The 19169-nt window shown below is 38.7% G+C and overlaps 1 protein-coding gene and 1 long non-coding RNA gene across 8 annotated transcripts in view; one reads left to right on the top strand and one right to left on the bottom strand.

The window, feature by feature from the left end:
- The window catches only part of mbd6 (methyl-CpG binding domain protein 6), a 239446-nt gene that overhangs the window by 70401 nt on the left and 149876 nt on the right, over window positions 1-19169 (bottom strand). For 4 of the 7 annotated variants that reach the window (XR_006312186.1, XM_043694121.1, XM_043694122.1 and 1 more), the window contains 4 exons: window positions 7898-8000; window positions 6625-6805; window positions 3353-5452; window positions 1984-2055 (listed from right to left, as the gene is read on the bottom strand). Coding sequence is in view for 6 of the 7 variants with exons in the window: in XM_043694121.1 (XP_043550056.1) it covers window positions 1984-2055; window positions 3353-5452; window positions 6625-6805; window positions 7898-8000 (2456 nt within the window). In the remaining variant the exon portion in view is untranslated. The remainder of the gene's footprint in view (window positions 1-1983; window positions 2056-3352; window positions 5453-6624; window positions 6806-7897; window positions 8001-19169) is intronic. The other 3 variants (XM_043694124.1, XM_043694125.1, XM_043694126.1) reach the window with 1 other exon arrangement.
- Window positions 2023-17809, top strand: LOC122551739. The gene is made up of 3 exons (XR_006312187.1): window positions 2023-2101; window positions 11502-11573; window positions 17727-17809. It is a non-coding gene; the product is annotated as an uncharacterized LOC122551739 (long non-coding RNA).

Raw genomic sequence — 19169 nt, 5'->3', positions numbered from 1 at the left:
GACAAATGTTTACAATGAAGGGAGAAGATATTCCTGAAATAAAGGGTTGCTTAACTTAGGAAATCATTTTTTTTCTCCATACCATGTTTTAGGAAGGGTATTATTAAACTGGAGAGAGTTCAGAAAAGACTTACCAAGGCATTACCAAAAATGGAGGGTTTGAGAAACAAAAATAGACTGGAATGGCTGGGAGCGAAGGAGGTTGAGGGGGTGACCTTATTGAACTTTATAAAATCACGAGGGGCATAGACAAGGTGAATGACAAGGATCTTTTCTGCTGGTAGGGGCGGTGGGGACCCCAAAAGAAGGGGTTATAATTTTAAGATGAGAAGAGAAAGATTTAAATAGGACAAGAGGGGCATTTTTTTTAAACAGAGAAAGTGGTGGGTGCAGGTACAGTTACAAAGTTGAAAAGACATTTAGCTAAGTTCATGAATAGGAAAGGTGTGGAGGAATATGGGCAGAGCAGGGAGGTGGGACTAGTTTAGCTTGGGAACATGATTGGCATGAACAGGTTGGACCAAAGGATCTGTTTTCAGGCTGTATGACTCCATGACTACAAAAACATATACAAACATGCGCACACACAAGCCATTTGGCCCAGTGTCCCTGCCAGCAACTTCCAAGAAAAGCTAATCGAGTTCCATGCCTCCTAACATTTTCACCCAAAAGCCTGTAGTTCTTTCCCTTTAATTATTCAATTTCCTCTTGAAAGTCACAAATGAACATACAAATATTTAAACTTCTAGGCTGTGCATTTCAGACAGGAAACATTTGCTGCAATAATGAAAAAAAACTTTTCTGCTATCTTGACTTCCTTTGCCAATCATAAGTTGGTGTCCATTGTTCTCAACCTTTCTGCCATGTTCTGCGATCTGCACATGAAGTCCACGAAGCAGTGAAAATACCAGCTTGAGTTAACAGTGAGTGCAAACAAATCATCTGCACTGATTATTAAAATGTTGAGAATAATTTAATTTTAGAATTGGTTGAGATCACAATCAGCTTCACCAGAAACTTCTGATGTCATTAATAACATTAACACATGCAGAACAAAAAAAAACTGATTTTTCACGATCTTCAACAATCTTTATTTTGTTAGATTCAAGTAAACATCACTTATGTTAACCTCAAGTGAAAAACCCATTATGGCAGACTTATAAAACTTACTAAGTAAACTCATTTGTTAAGCTTTACAATTTATGTTACAATACACCAGATATAGACAGCACCATGACATTTTAAGTAATATCATGTCTTTTAACTGAATCCTAAATCTGATTAAGTAAATAGTGTTTTTGTGTTTTAAATCTTCACACTTATGAAACAAGATTTGTGTTATATACTACAGAAACAGAATGCATATAGGAGGAAATAATAGTTGACACAATGAACAAACTGCATTATTTTGATCTTACTTAAACCCAATATGTATCCATAGATAAATAATCCAGGATATTTCAGGAATTATTATTTCAGTCTAAAGCCTAGTACTAAGGTTACAATAACTCCTTCAGTTCAGATTCTTTGATTACCTCTGGTCAGCACTTACATATTCTTTTTTGTTAAATGGGCATGCTACAGAAGACATTACTAGACAGAACGAAACTTTCCTTCTAGCTTCCATAGATGAACAGAGAATTTTATCATCATCCATTTACAAATCCATAATTTAAATTTAGTCCCTGCTTTGGAGGTGAAAGGATAATACACCACAATGTTTATGGACTATGTATAAAATCTAACAAAAGTAGAAAATGATGAAACGAACGTAAAAAACAAGATTCTTGAGAGGTATTGAACCATCTAACAATGATACAAGTTTGTTTCAGCAACATTTCACGTTGAACACAGTCTCCCTTCTTGTGTATTGCATAAAGATTATATGTTTTTTTTCAGATTTTTGCTTTGGTTAAAATTATTTATTTAACTGGAATGAGAGGAAAGGAAAGTGGATCCTGTGCCTACAATACTCAAGCATACCTCCTGACAGGTTGACCAAAGAACAACGTTGCCGTCTGTGGAGATGTCCATGGGATGGACCATCCTGCCCTCCTGACAAAGGATAGCGTTGACGAGGGCAAGAAAATGGAGGAAAAAGGTGTTACAAAACAAACTATACTTAAACATGAAATAGTGATTAATTCCATAACAAAGGAAAAACATTTCCTTTTATTTAGTGGAATTATTACATCTCCTGTCATGCAGTTGTAATTTAACCAAGTAATCACTGTTGGTAAATGAAGTAGACGTTCTGTTTCTCAATTTTGCCAGTTTTAGCGCAGTTTTTCTTCTACAGCTGCCTGAAGCTAGAAACCTGGGACATGCAGATGTCTGTTATTTCATCACATTGTACATAATCTTTCTTTAATGTAATCCAGTCAACTTGCAAACTATCCGAAACAAATTCCCATAACAATCTGGCCTATTTGAGCAAGAATGCTGTAAATAAAGAAATCATGCAGCTACCGAGCAAACTTGTCAGAATGTAGTCATGCCTCCCTGAATACAGTAAGCTGAATCTGCCAACAAAACAACATATGCTTCACAATGCTTGGCAGAATATTCAGTTTGTACACAAGTCATTTGCATTTTCATTTTTTTAAAAAAAGGATAGAATTGACATTTAAAATTTACATTTCTTTTCAATGCACAAATTATTATTTGAAGATCAAGGCCAGTATGAGAATAATTTTTGTACTATGTATTTGTGGAAGACACTTTGTCAAACAGGTTTCCAACTCCAAATGATTTTCGAGTCTAGAAAAGGTGAACTCAATTCTTCAACGAAAACAAGAATATTTCTGATCAACAAACTGAAGTATGTCCACATTTCTGATTTATCTTCCTCCTCAAAAATCATACTAAAGGGAGGAAGGTAATCTGCCTAATGTTTCACATACCATTTTAGATAGGATTACAAAAAAAAAAGCTTCTAACTCATATTTCTGTCAGGAGGTGGCCAAAATATATAGTAACAAAATTAGGAGAAATGCCACAGTCACTTAAGCACCAAGAGGACGGAATATTAATGTTAATCTTGAAATAACCACTTAAATTATACATAAATTATGCTGGAACTAACCTAAGTATTTGGTTACTTGCATTTTTCAGTGAAAGAGATATCTTTGAATTGATAACATACAAGAATAAAACCTTCTTTATGAATATACCTGCTACATTTTGTAATTTATAGAACAGTACTCAGTGGAATCTTATAATATGCACCATAATCCTAGTGATAAAATTGCAAAATACTTATTAAAAATTTTACAAGTACCTAAAATTGAAGTTTGAAAGTAAATCACAAGACAATGTTATTAGTGAAAAGTTCATCACTGTAAAACCATACCTGTGTCAGCACTGGTTTGGCTACAAATGCCACTGCTGTTTGGTACCATTGCTGCTGAAGAGGCTGCAATTCTTGAATGGTGGTTCGAATGCAAATTATTTCCCAAAGTCATTGCAGACTGATGAAGCAGCCCACAATTTCCATTACCATGGAGTTGTCCAACTAACCCAACAAATTGATTGTTTGGGCCCTGACAATTGTGGATTAAATTAGTACTTGTATTTTGGCAAGAAATACCTTCCCCTCTTGTTAAATTTTGAGCTGATAGGTTATGAATGGAACCTGAGTTCAGACTGGTATTTGAGAAGCTATGTTGGTTGGAGGAACCAGAAATACCTGTTGTGGAACTACCACAACTAGTGCTGCTATTGCCACTTATTTGAGAACTTTGCGAACTCATCGATTGAAGTAATTGAGACATGGTATTATTCATGGTTAAGGATGAATTTTGTCCTTGTTTCCTTACAGAGTCAATCACAGACTTTGGGACTCCAGAGCTGCCCATCTGAGACTGTTTTAACATACTCAATACTGTAGGAGTTCCTTGTTTCCGCTTCCTTAAAGGATCCTTTTGCTGTGCCATGAGCTTGTCTCTCAGAGCCGCACGTCCACTCTGACCTTCATTAATGGGAAGAAGCATGTTGGCAGTTGGAGGAAACATGGTATTTAAAGTGCTATGTCCTTCACTATTGCCACCACTGCCAACTCCACCACCACTGTTACTACCAGACAGTTTGTTTTGATTCGCTAGCTGTGCTTTGGCTGCTGCTGAAAGTAAACTACTTGCTGGAAATGAGGCAGCATTATGCTGGTTCAAAATTTGATTTAAGGGCATTCCAAGCAAACCTGGCTGACCCTTCTGCTGTGGTACATTTCCAACAGATACAGATGGAAACAAAGGATTACTTTGAGGATTCAGAACATTGTTCATTCCAACCAACAATGGATTAGGAATATCTTTATATTGATGAAAAAGCCCTTCAGGCTTGGTGGATGGACTGGATGGCATGGATGGTCGTGGAGAACCCATAGATGACCTTGGAGACCTTGGAGGAACCTTTATTCCACTGCAGCTTGACTGAGGACCTGCAGGTGGCATCATTAAACTTCCATGATCAGATGATGTAGAAGAAGACCTCGACCTCTGTGGTGATGCCTCAATTCTTCCCATTACAGGTCCCATCATGTGTACAGGTGAGGCGACAGGTGCAGGAGATACAGATGTGGATGTTGAATGTTGGACCCGTGGGACATGGGTTCCATGGTTTACAGGGCCAGGTTTGACTGTTGGCAATGGTAGGTTGCTTGGCAAAGGGACAACAGCAGGAGGCATGTTTACATTCATCATAGGTACCTGAGAGTGCATGGTTGTTGGGAAGTTAGATGTGCTCATAAGTACTGGGTTAGGTTTACTTGGTATGGGGTCAAGGATGCCTAATGGATCCTTTTCAGAGGGTAATGGCTTTTTCTGGAGAGCACATGATGTTGAGGCTCCTTGGGGAGGTTTGTGAAACATAATTCTTGGCATATCAACATTTGATGAATAATTGCAAGAGGGCGTTTTCATGACAGGACTTTTTGTAGTCATTGTTGGTGAAAGAGGTATAGAAGTCCTTCCGGCCATAGCACAGGATGAGTGGGATGAAGAATTTTGCATCAGAACCGTTGGTGGGGAATGGGGTATTCTATTGATGTGAACAGGACTGGAGTTTGGCCCAGCATGAAATCCTGGATTATTTCTCGTAAACACATCAGGACTTCCCACTGTATCAGTCCTAGGAGATATAGAACCATCACCGTAGATTTGTGATCCTGAAGATGCTGGGCTGGATAGACCACCATGGCTTCCACGGTATGGAGACTTCTGCCCTTGATCATTGCTACCCAGTCTCTGCCTGGAATAACCATGAAGCTCCTGCTGGGGACTTCCACATAATTCCTGTTGATAGAGTCGTGTCACAGCATTTGGACCTCCTGTCATCAATTTAGGCAGAAACGTATTCTTGTAGTCTGGCACTGTAGAATTTACCATTGCTTCTTGTGATTTATTCCTCATTGCTCTTGGTGTTGTCGCCCGTGACTGTACCATCAGAGTTCCACCTTTTTAAAAAATAAGAAAGGTTGGTGAATAGCATAGAAGAACATAATTTTCACAGGAAGAAAATTCAACCAAGAATTGCAGTCCACCTTCACCACATTGTAATCCTTACTTAGGATAACATAATGCTTTTTGTCCTTAAAAGCAATTGTATTTTTATAATCCTAATGAACCAACTCCCTTTCAAGAAAAATTATTTGGCTCTTGAATAAATTACCCATTCTAGGAAGAAACTACAGCAAAGTGGATGCAGGAGAAGTGATACAATTAACTGCAGTGAATGAGGTTTAATTCAGGGAGTTTTAGGAATAAAGAAAACCAGCTAGGATTTGCACTCAGGATTGTTGGACAACAATTCTGATTTGAAGTTTGGTGCACAGATACCAGCTCAGGACAGGATTGGATCTGGCTGTAATAACATTTTTTTAATGTGCTGCTAAGACCAGCTTTTGTTGTTCATTTCCACTAGTTTTGAGAAGGTGGCGGTGAGGTGGTGATGGTGGTGGTGGAAGGGTAGGGAAATTAGTAGGGAGATCAAGGTTTTTCATATCAGATAGAAACAGGAATAGCCATTTGGTCCTTGGACTCAGCAACTGGCAGCACTTGTATTTGTGGGGTAGAGATTTGGGCAGTGCTGTTTAAGGTGGCTTGGTTAGTTGTTGCAGTGCATTTTGTAGATTGCATAAACTGATGTCACTGCCTACAATGGAGAGAATGGCAGTGTGAGGTGGCGGTTGGGAGGGTTAATCTCTCAGCCCATCAAGGATACTCCATTACACCCCTGACTTGCATCTTGCAGATGGTGAGCTTGCTGTTAGGAAAGAGGAAGGTGTATTACCAGCTCAGAATTCTCACTAGTACTCGGATAGTCCATTGAAATTTATTACACAGGAAACAAGTGAACAAGGTCACTTGATTGAGGAACTGGATGGCCACTTCTGCTGCTTCTTGTTGAATTATAAGGTAGTCAATTAATCCCAAGCATATCCCTTCATTCGATGAGGTCCAAACAGAATATAGCCCATTATCCCAATTACATTTCAATTAGAAAAGAAAACCTAGCTACCTCAATTTTAAAATTAACAAGTAGTCTATCGGCACTATCTTCATATATTCTATTCATAATCTTCACACTCTAATAAAAGAAGCTAGAGAATAGCTTTCAAAAACTTACTTGTTCCACCCCCTGGGCTGGTTAGAAGCAGGGAAGGATGTGGTGCCTCAATACTTTTATGTAGTGTAGCTACTGCAATTATCTTCCGTTTATGAATACAAAGTTTTGTCAAATCTTCATCAGCTTTGACATCTTCTGCTGTTCTTTGCTTTACAGTTGCTCCAGGATCAAAAGTAAACACCTAAAGACAGTACAGCACTTCTGCATTAAAAGTTTCAAATTTGGTGTTACATTTGTGGCTTGCTGAGGGCAAAAGTAACGTCAGAGCACTATCACTTTATATAATCCTGTACAAGCATTTGAGCAATATTCCTTCTCTCCAACGCCAATGCACTTTTGTGTAAAACATGCTTTTTTCAAAAATACCTGAAGGCTCATACTAATGGAGAGGATATATAGTGATTATTGGTTGAGGGAATAGAAAATACTAAAACATGAAAAACAATTATACATATGATTTGTTTGTGTACACTGTGTGCAAGATCAACTGCCATCAATAATAGCAAAGGTAGTCTGGAATTAACAAGGGTTTTAACCAAATAATGAAAAATATCTAGTTCTTAAATTGATGATGCCTCTCTGATCTTTTCTACATTAATTAGCTGACAGCGGGTCCTTTTCGCATGTGTTTGTTTACTCATTTGGGGAATGTGGATATCTGTCGTTTATTTCCCATCCCTAAATGCCCTTGAGAAGGTAGTGGTGAGCTGCTCCCTTGAACTGCTGCAATCCTTGAGTATATTGGATGAATAGTTGTAAACATGCAATGCTCATATTGCTGTGAGCTCTGCATTTTCTGCAATAAATATAAACATGATTAAAAGAATGAAATTTTTACATTTCTTGCTGACTGCAAGAGTCGATTATCTAACTGACCTTCACAGGCATAATCAAGGTTGGATCACGTTTATCATCCAAATGATGTGATAATGAGAGAGAGGACCTACCTTCTCAATTATTCCTTCCTATCAAATCTTGAGTTTGGGCTGTAACTGAAATCCAGCTAAGTATTCTTACAAATTATTATTGAGACAATATGAATAATGCATTTGTAATAAAGTGTAGCAAGAACCACGCAGGTTTACCACATTATGTAACAATGAAAATATGCTGTCCAATCCACCTATTTGGATAAAGTTTTGGCATACAACACATTAACATTTCCAATTTTAAGGGATATCTCAATGTTCTTGCTTTTCTGGTAGAGTTATTACATCATAAATATACCTAATTAGCTGTCAAAGGTGCAAAATATTTCTAATATTTTTATTACCTTTGAAAGAATGAGAGGACACTCCAAGCCACACTTGCATGTTCCATCGGTGAGAAGATATGTTTTGACTTGCTCAATGCAGGCCAACACTGAGCCACTAGGGCTAAAGATAAAAAGAAAAACAAAAAAATTGTAAAAGATACCACAGAGCTATCTGAAGAAAAATAGGGGACTTGGATATTGCTTTAAAAAAGGCATATTTTGACAAAGCCTTCTGTTTTGCACATCAAGAGAATTCATAAGCAAGTCAATTTAAGGGGAAATAACATTGAAAGTGGATAATAAGGGAGCACTAGTTGGTTGACAAATGGACTTGGATTGGTAAAGGCATTGTCATAAAGAATGCACCAGTCATGATGATGGTCAGTTAACAGCCAGGGTTTATATAAATATTTAACCATCAAGGTAACACTGACTAATCAAGTTATTGTCCTGAAAAATGAATCAGCAAATGGTTGCCAGCTACTTTATTGCACTGAAAGAAAAGCAATGCATGTATATAGAGATGTACAGCACAGAAACACACCCTTCAGACCAACTCATCCATGCTGACCAGATACCCTAAATTAATCCAGTCCCATTTGTCAGCATTTGGTTCTCCCTAAAGGTGTGGCATGGTGGCTCAGTGGTTAGCACTGCTGCCTCACAGCGCAAGGGACATGGGTTCGATTCCAGCCCTGGGTGACTATCTGTGTGGAATTTGCACATTCTCCCCATGTCTGCGTGGGTTCCCTGTGGATGATCCAGTTTCCTCCCGCAGTCCAAAGATGTGCAGGTTAGGTGAACTGGCCAGGCGAAATTGCCCAGTGTTCAGGGATGTGCAGGTAAGGTGCATTAAAATGCTGAGTAGTAGGGGAATGGGTCTGGGTAGGTTACACTTCAAAATGGTCAGTGTGGACCTGCTGGGCCAAAGGGATTCTAAATCCAGCCAATTCATATACCAATCCATATGCCTTTTAAATATTGTAATTACATGTTCTTTCAGACTACAAAGAACAGAACCTTGTGTGTTAATACATGTAGTTTTCTACACACACACACAAATGTACTTTACTACATTAACAGAAACAAGATGATGCAGGATTCCTCTCACACAAATGAGTATTGTGGAGCATGTATTTCAGTGTTGGTGTGATGCCATAAATGTAGGGCATACATCTCAAAGACTTGTGGACCATATTGAACAGTGTATCTCTTTGGCAGTTCACAACAAGCAAAGTACTGACCATATTCTGTCAGCCCACATTTGCAAATCTTTCAACAGTGTCCAACATTTGATTAACTTCAGGAATTTGACAGCATCTGTGGGATAATCTGGATGTTTTCCAATAATTACACTGATAATCAATTTAGGATTGTCAGTCAAACTCGCAATGTGGTGTGTACTAGAAGCTATGTACTTGAATATACTGGGCCTGTTCTTTGGAGACAGGAAGAATATGCAATTATACAATGAATGGAAGAGCCTTGGGAAAAGTTGATGGGCACATAGATCTGGGAGTGCAGGTCCATTGTACCCTGAAAGTTGCTGCACAGGTGGATAGAGTGGTCAAGAAGGCATATAGTATGCTTGCCTTCATCGGACAGGGTATTGAGTATAAGAGCTGGCATGTCATGTTAAAATTGTACAAGACATTGGTTCGGCCGCATTTAGAATACTATGTACAGTTCTGGGCGCCACATTACTAAAAAGGATGTGGATGCTTTGGAGAGGGTGCAGAGAAGGTTTACGAGGATGTTGCCTGGTATGGAAGGTGCTAGATATGAAGAGACGTTGAGTAGGCTAGGTTTATTTTCACTAGAAAAAAGGAGATTGAGGGGGACCTGATTGAGGTTTACAAAATCATGAAGGGGATAGACTGGGTGAATAGAAACAAGCTTTTTCCCAGGGTGAAGGATTCAATAACGAGAGGTCACGCTTTCAAGGTGAGAGGTGGAAAGTTTAAGGGGGATACACGCGGCAAGTACTTCACACAGAGGGTTGTGGGCATTTGGAACGCGCTACCAGCAGAGGTGGTAGAGGCAGGCATGGTAGATTCAGTTAAGATGTATCTGGACAGATGCATGAGTAGGTGGGGAGCAGAGGGGTACAGATGCTTAGGAAATGACTAACAGTTTAGACAGTACATTTGGATCAGCTCAGGCTTGGAGGGCCGAAAGGCCTGTTTCTGGGCTGTAAACATTTACTTGCATTGTGCCAGTTTTGACTCTACCAAATAGCTAACAGCATTTTATTTGTTCACTTGTCAAATTCAGAGTTAACATGCCTGGTTTATCATTTAAACAAAGTCTAGTAGCTAACTGTAATTCTTTATTAACTGGTGCATTCTCTATTGCAATGAATCCACCATCATCGTCCACTTGCCAATTAATCAGCAATCACCTTTCGTACAGTTTGTTTTCCCCTTAAATTGGTGTTCTTGCACACTGATGAGTACAAAAGAATATTTGGGCAAAATGTGTTCTTTGCAGCAATGCTCAAGTTCTGTTGTACCAAAAGTAGGAAAATTCTTTTTTCCTGCCCATCTCTAAAAAAACTACTCATTTCCACAGTACGTGGCCGCCTCTGCTGTACAAACAATAACTGCTGTTATTGCATTCAGAATATTATATGCACTTCTAAAAGTAGTTTATTAATTTTGAAGCATTTTGAACAAAGACATTTTAAAGTTTACTGAAGTCCTTTATAACAGTCGAAGAATTTGGTGCAAGAGGAGAATTTGTTTTTAAAAAATCCTTCAGGCAAACAAAATAACTCAATTTAGAGTCGAAAGGAATCATATTTCATCAGGATTGTTACTTTCTAACCCATTTGTTTCATTTTCACTGCAGTTGCTTGGACATTTTGATAGTATAAAATGTTAGTTGAGTATATAAAATCAGTACTGATCCAATAACTTCAATGGAGTCTACCTCAGTATCTTGCATCTGAAATCAGTCCTGCATACAAGTTCAAGAATTCCACCAATATCAGCATCCTTTTAAAAACACATCTTAAGACATCCACTGTACAACAATTCATAATCTTGCAAGAAATGAGAGAGCATTAAGATACATTCTCAGGTTGCTAACGAGATCGGGTTTGCAGTGATCAATTTTAAAATAATAAGAATTAAAATTCTGGTAAAACTCAGAAGATCATCCAACATCTGGGAGGAGAAAGAGTCAATGTTTTCACCTTTCAAGAAAAATTATACTCTGTTGCACTGCAGCTTGCTCAACCTTTTTCTGACGTTAATAGTTCAGAGGTCAAATTGATGGTTTATTTAAACTTTTCTCACTCAAACCCTTGCTAAAATTAACGCTCCACAGTCTCCTGTGATTTCGGGCAGTCTTCAGTCAAGAATTACATAAGCAGTACGTTAGTCTCTTAAAAAAAAAGTATGCAGTTAGGAACAAACTTAAATATTTCCAAAATAGATTTTATAACCCAGAACTAAGAGTTATAAAATTCTCTCTCATGAACAAAAACAACTTGACATCATGCAAGTTCTCAGTGTGCATAATTTTTATTTTCTTGAAATTCCATGTTTCTGTTTCCTGCTTTTACACATATTTCATTGCGAAAACAATGTTGAATTCTGTTTCTAATCTTATGCTCTAGAAGTTCATTTCCTGAAAGAACACACTTACAGAACATGCCACCACACAACCAACCACAATTGGTAGATTCAAGGTAAGGATTCAAAGTTTTCCTATGTTTCAATTCAGACTGCGGATACAGTTGCATGGCATAACAAAAGAGCAACTAGAGCTCTCTAGCATTTTTTTAAAACTCATTTGACATCATTTATTGCCCATCCCTAGTTGCCCTTGAGAATGTGGTGGTGAGCTGCCTTGACCCGCTGCAGTCCACCTGCTGTGGGTTGACCCAGAATGTCATCAGGGAGGGAATTCAAGGATTTTGAAAAAGTGAAAGACATACAGGTTTAAAATAATACAAAAACATGACAACATGTCATCTTGAAACATAAGATTTTGAGAAGGTTTAATAATGTTCAACAATAAGAATGCTCAAACACATCTACCAGGCACAAAAATGCCAACTTTTCTGACATCCACTGGAATGAGGCCAAACAAAGTGAACTGAGGCGCCAGATGAAAGAAGGGATGAGCACTGTCAGGGGTTGGAAAAGGGGGTGATCACCAACTATGGTACAGGACAGTCTGCTTGATTGGCACCATATCCAAAAGCAACTACTCCTTCCATCAACGATGCTCAGTAGCAGCAAAATGTACTACGTACAAAATGCACTGTAGAAATTTGCCAGACCCTCAGCAAGCATTATCCAACCCAACTACCATTAGCAGGACAAAGACAGCAGATACAGAGGAGCACCACCACCTGCAAGTTCTTTTCCAAGCCATTTGCCGTCTTGATTTGGAAATATATCATTGTTCTTTCACTGTCATGAGAATTCCTCCCCGAAAAGCACTGTGATCTACCTACAACACACAGACTTCAAGAAGGCAGCTCATCACCACCTTCTCAATTGCAACCACGGCAATACATGCTGGCCAGCGATCCCATAAGTAATAAAAGGAAATCTGGATGTGGGATTGAACCTTGATGTGCAGAGGCATGAACATTCATAACACAGAGGCTGAACATTTCTCTAGGTGTTGGAGTCATGTTCTGAGCTGACTTATGAGTCAGATGTTGAGCATGGAAAAAGACTCTTTGATCCAACTCGTCCCTGCTGACCAGGTATCTTAAATTAATGCAGTCCCATTTGCCAGCATTTGGCCCATATCCCTCTAAACCTTTCCTATTCAGATACCTATGCAGATGCCTTTTAAATGTTGTAATTGTACCAGCCTCTAGCATTTCCTCTGGCAGCTCATTCCATACACGTACCACCCTTTTCATGCAAAGGTTGCTCCTTAGATCCCTTTTAAATCTTTTTGCTCTCACCCTAAATGCATGCCCTCTGATTCTGGACTCCCCCCACCCCAGGGAAAAGACTTTGTCCATTTATCCTATCCATGCCCCTCATGATTTTGTAAGCCTCTACAAGGTCACCCCTCAGCCTCCGACACTCCAGGGAAAGCAACCCAGGCCTATTCAGCCTCTCCCTCTCACTCAAACCCTCCAACCCGGCAACATGCTTGTAAATCTTTTCTGAACCTTTTCAAGTTTCACAACATTCTTCCTATAGGACGGAGACCAGAATTGCACACAATATTCCAAAAGTGGCCGAACCAATGTTCTGTACAGCTGCAACTTTAGAACAATTGAGAACTTAGGCCATAATACAAAAATATATATTTGGAGCAATAGAAAATATTTCGCTTCTTCAAGCTTGCTCAGCTATTTGAAGAAATAGTTGCTGATAAGTTTGCATTCTGAGTTGCACATTTCCATCAACCCCAGTAAACTTTGATTTCTTTTCCTTACAAAAATATATTTCCGCTTTAAAAATATTTAATAACACTGCCTCAACTGTCACTTGAGGCAGAGTGTTCCAAACTCATACAACCTTGCGAAAGTAGTTCATTCTTTGTCTATTCTAAAAGGGTGCCTCCTGTTTTCATAACATTGTCCTCTAGCTCTCGGTCCTTTTACAAAAGTAAACATCATTTTAACATCTACCTTGCCAAGACCACTCAGGTCTTCAAAGAAATTTCAATCAAATCATTGTTGATTCTTCTAAACTCTTGAGTCCAGTCTTCCAAATCAAGCCCAATCTTTCTTAAGGTAAAAAATGCCCCTGTATAATTGAAGTATAACACGCTTACTTTTATGTTCAATTCCTCTTGTAGTAAGGGATAGCAGGGGTTTAAGTGAACAGAAGAGTTTCTGGAAGCTGGAACAGAAAATCTATGGAACTAACTTCCATCAAATGCATTTAGAATTCTGAAAGACTGGCTAAAGCATATATGTTCACTCTTCATGCCAATGGAAACAAATCCACCCTGTTCAAACTATCTTTAAGACAACCCACTCATTACACATTTAATTTCGTAAACCACTGCTGAAATGCCTCCAATGTATTTGCATCTTTACTTAAAGTTGATCAAAACTGCACACAGTAGTTGAGATGTGATCTCACGAATACCCTGCATAACCAAAGCACAGCATTCCATGGATTGTCTTGATTTTGCACTGTACCTGATTACAATTTTTGCGTGACTCAAGTGCCAGGACACCTTTACACAGACATCCCCATTAAAAGCATACATCTCTTTTTCACTTTTACTGCCAAATTCATATTTTGTCTTTTTACACACCATTTGCTGGATTTTGACGACTCACTCAACCCAACTGCGAGCTCATGACTCCTTCACAACATATGTTCCTCCATATTTTGGTGTCATTTTAAATTTAGCTACCATGACTTTCTTTTTTACCCTCATCTAAATCATTCATGTAAATTTCAATCAAGTTGAAGCCACAGCACAGGCTCCTGTGGGACTCCATTTGGCATATCCTGCCGATGAGATAAAAACCTGTTGATGCATACTTTTTTTTGTGCCAGCAAATGTTCTATCCAAACTGATATGGCAGTTCATCAAATGTCTTCTGGAAATCCAAATACAATACATTATCAGGCTCCCCTTCATCCATATCACGTTATGTCTTCAAACTACTAAACAAATTGGTTCAACATGATTTTTCTTTCACAAAACTGTGCTCATTCTTGATTCCATCAAGTTTCACAAAATGTCCAAAGATAATCTCTTTAGTGATCAATTCCAACACCTTCTCAATGACTGATGATGAGCTAATTGGCATATGGTTTCCTACTTATGGTCTCCCTTTTTTAAATAAAGGGGTTATATTTGCTACTTTCCAGTCTGATGGAACTTTTCTAGGCCGAGTGAATTTTGTAAAGTTAACACTCATGCATCTACAACCTCATTTGCCACTTCTTAAGATCTTAGGTTGAAGATCTGGATCTGAAGAATTGTCACTAATTCTACTCTAGGTTCTATCGCCGTCCCACCTACTGATTTTGAACTATTATGAGTATGCTTTTGTATTTTCTATAGTGAAATCTGAACCAAAATATTTGGATATTTTATCTACCATTGCCTTGTATTATCCATCATTTTGGATTGGCTCTCCATTCTCACTCTCCAGAGGACCAACGTTCACTCATTCTTCTCCTTTTCCCAATACCTTTAGAGACTCTATTACATTCTAACTAACTTCCTCATACTCTAATTTGTTTTTCCTGATCATTCTTTTCACCCTTCTCAATTCCTTACATTCTGACCAGTCTCATCTGCCACTCATTCTTGTACAGTTATATGTTTTTTCCTGTTTTCTCAGTTAACCACAGCTGATGGATTCTTCTTTAGAACTTATCTTTCCAGCAGGAAAATTATTATTCTGAGTATTCTGCAATATCTCCTTAAATGTTGAAATAATCTATCCTATAGCTTAGTATATGCCAGTTCACTCCAGCTAGCTCTACTTTCATGCCTACATAGTTGCCCTTTTCCTAAATTAGGAACACCAGTTACAGCCAAAACTCTTTTGCCTTTTAAAAACTGAGTGCAAAATTCAATATATTGCAGTTGTCATCATCTTGGGTGCCTTTATTCCAAGGTCATTAATTCATTCTGTCATACTCTGCAAAAACAAGCCTAATATGACCTGAGTGGTCACTTGTAGAATATGCTACACAAAGCAGCTCATTCTGTGAGCTCTTCACCCAGACTATTGCTGTCAATCTGATTTTTCCGGTTTCTGTGTGGATTAAATTCACAAATGATTATAGCTGTTCCATTACCACCAGCACCCAATAATTTTGCTTTGTGGTACATTGTAGTTACTGTTAGGGGGCTTGTTGTTGACACATGAATTTCTTCTATCCCCTATTACTCCTCATCTAATCTCAAACCAATTTTCCACCTTAATCTTCTGAATGATGCTCATCACTAATTACTGCACAAATGGTATCCTTGCTGAGCAGTGCTCCCACTCCACCTTTACCCAGGGTTCCCATTTTTCTCGAATGTCATAGACACCTCAAAATTCAGGACTCAATTCTTGCCAATGTGCAGCCATGTCTCTGAAGTAATTATCAGATATTTAGAACAAAGAAAATTTACAGCCCAGGAACAGGCCCTCTAAGCCTGAGCTGATCCAAATGTACTGTCTAAACCTGTCAATCAATTCCTAAGCATTTGCATCCCTCTGCTCCCCACCTACTCATGCATCTGTCCAGACGCATCTTAAATGAATCTACCGTGCCTGGCTCTACCACCTCTGCTGGCAATGTGTTCCAAATGCCCACCAACCTCTGTGTGAAGTACTTGCCGCATGTATCCCCCTTAAACTTTCCACCTCTCACCTTGAAAGCGTGACCTCTCATTTTTGAATCCTTCACCCTGGGAAAAAGCTTGTTTCTATTCACCCTGTCTATACCCTTAATGATTTTGTAATCAGGTCCCCCTCAATCTCCTTTTTTCTAGTAAAAATAAACCTAACCTACTCAACGTCTCTTCATAGCTAGCACCTTCCATACCAGGCAAGATCCTCGTAAACCTTCTCTGCACCCTCTTCAAAGTGTCCACATCCTTTTGGCAATGTGGCGACCAAACTGTACACAATATCCTAAATGCGGCCAAACAAATGTCTTGTACAATTTTAACATGACATGCCAGCTCTTATACTCAATACCCCGTCCAATGAAGGCAAGCATACTAAATACCTTCTTGACTACTGTATCCACCTGTGCAGCAACCTTCAGGGTACAATGGACCTGCACTCCCAGATCTCTCTGCCCATCAACCTTTCCCAAGGCTCTTCCATTCATTATATAATTCACTCTAGAACTAGACTTGCCTAAATTTATTACCTGTGCTTCATTTAATTTGCTTTGTAAGGAATTACGTATGTATTTAGTTATAGAACATTTAGTTTTGTCCTTTTATTATCTTTGTAACATCTAGTCTCGATTGTTGATGTATTTTTTTTCTCTTTATCTCTTGCAACCATTGTGACCTCCATTGTCCATTTCACTTTTCTTTTTCTCACTCTTAGATATCTATCTTCCATATTTGATCTCTTGCCTCTACTATTTCATTTAAAGCCCTCTCTACCTCTCTCGTATTGTTTACCAGAACACTGGTACTGGCACAATTAAGGTGCAGACTGACCCAACAGAATAGTCTCCACTTTCTCGACTTCTGTTGACACTACCCTATGAACCAGAATCCACTTCTCCTGTGCCAACCTTTATCGCAATTTATTACGCCAATTGTATGTACCCTTATGGCAATTTGCATGCAGTTTAGGTAACAATCCATAGAGTAACTTTTGAGGTTCGGCACGTTGCTGGTACCAATATGGACCAATGAGTGGATCTTCCCTTTTTCATTGCAAGTTCCTCTCCAACCCTGAGAAGATGTTTTGAAACTTTGCATCAGTAGGCAACACAGCATCTTGACTCTCATTTTTCATTGCAGAGAGCGATGTAAAATCCCTCAATGTACTATCCACTACTTCAATTACTTTTGCTTTTTATCCATCCACTTGAATGGCTTCCATAACTACAGTGCATTCGTTAGTTTGCTCATCCACCCTCTAGCTCCCACTTTCATCCAAATAATGCGACAGACGTTCGACTCCTTGGACAGTTTCAAAGATACTCCTATTGTCTGGCTCTGCTTACCTGTCTCGCTTGCAGCCACACTTTCCAATCCCTGACTAAGTCAGAAAACACATTCTAAATGGTGTGACTACCCTCATGATGTGAAACAGCCAGCTGACTTGACCCCTTTGTGATATGTCACGATGCTTGTGCTCAGTATCAAGCTTAACCCCTTATCCGACAAAGACAAGTTAACTTGTCTTCACCCAATTTGTCTTTTTCAGAGTGCGACGAGTAAACTCGTCCAAAACATATAATTTCAAAAACAGCCACAGACGAGTTTATAAGTCAATTCTCGACATTTCTGGGCCCTTCTCAGCTAGAAACGGATATACTCGGTGACTCATACGTCTGGTAGCTGTGTCTCTTCTACCTCAGGCATTGCAAGAAGCGTCGACGCACCGCTTTTGGGCACACACAGTCATTCGTTTTTTTTCTGTTTTTTTTTTTACAAATTACGCCCAGATGTCGAGCTCAGAAGATGACAATGAGTATGAACCTTCTATTAGAAGCTTGGATACATCAGATGAGAGTGCAAGCTCATCTGATAATGGCTATTCTCTCTCAAGTGAGAAGGAGGAGGAGGAGGATGGACGAATTTGGTGTCGACATGTGGTGTCGGAAGAATGCATGCTTCCTCCACCACCACGCTTCCCATTCACTGGAAATCCTGGAATATCAATTGATCAAGACACAGCTGATATGACTCCTTTGGATTTTTTTAGTTTTCTATGTGACAACAGAATTATTGATCAAGTTGTGGACGAAACTAATCGCTTTGCTGAACAAACTGGAGAAAGAGATTGTATGTGGCGCCCTGTAACAAAGGCAGAAATTTGTGTGTTTTTCACCTTGAAAATGCTTGGGGGTATTGTGAAAATGCCAGATCAAGAAATGAACTGGTCGTAAGATGAACTACTTGAAAGACCAATTTTTTTTTGCCGAAAATGGTATCTTCAAAATAAAATTTCAAGTAAAATATTGGAAATAGATAAAACAAAAGTTATTTCCATAATCAGCATTAAAAATACTATAAAAAAAAGCAATTAAAAAATAGTCTGAAAATGAAATGTTTTCTCCAAAAAAAGTCACCAGGGAAGGGGTTAAACACGAAGGCAAAGTTGCTCCAGCCTCAAACACTTATTGCAGGCATGGTTGCCCTGGATTACGCTGCTAACCAAGAGATCCCACGTGCTGCAGTTTTGAGACAGTATCTGTCCTACCATCTGAATGAGTTTTGATTAATCGCTTACTTAACAATATTGTTCATTGTTTTCTCTATATTTCATTAATTTCACTACCACGTTGGAAATTCCATTAAACATTAGGAATAGAATAAACCTTGACTGCTTATCAGAACTCAACAAATAGCTTGTTTTTTTTATCATAGAATAGCTAGAACCAATTCCGTCAGGGCAAGAAGAATGAAAAAGTGAAAGCAAATGAAGAAACACTCCCCCTCCCACTTCATTAATTCACTCAATTTTCTTAGCTGCATTTGTTTGCCTTGGCTGCACTAGGAAAAAAACTTTATACTGAAGTAAACCAGGGCTGGCGAAACCAGATTTAACCAATTACCTAACTAAATACACATATTTCACAGCAGAGTGTTTACACCCCTTTTAAATTGCAAGGAAGAAATAAACTTACTGAAAACAAAAAATGCT

Source organism: Chiloscyllium plagiosum, chromosome 7 (assembly GCF_004010195.1).
Source record: "Chiloscyllium plagiosum isolate BGI_BamShark_2017 chromosome 7, ASM401019v2, whole genome shotgun sequence".
In the NCBI taxonomy this organism is placed as follows: domain Eukaryota; kingdom Metazoa; phylum Chordata; class Chondrichthyes; order Orectolobiformes; family Hemiscylliidae; genus Chiloscyllium; species Chiloscyllium plagiosum.
This window is presented reverse-complemented; position numbering and strand designations above follow the sequence as displayed.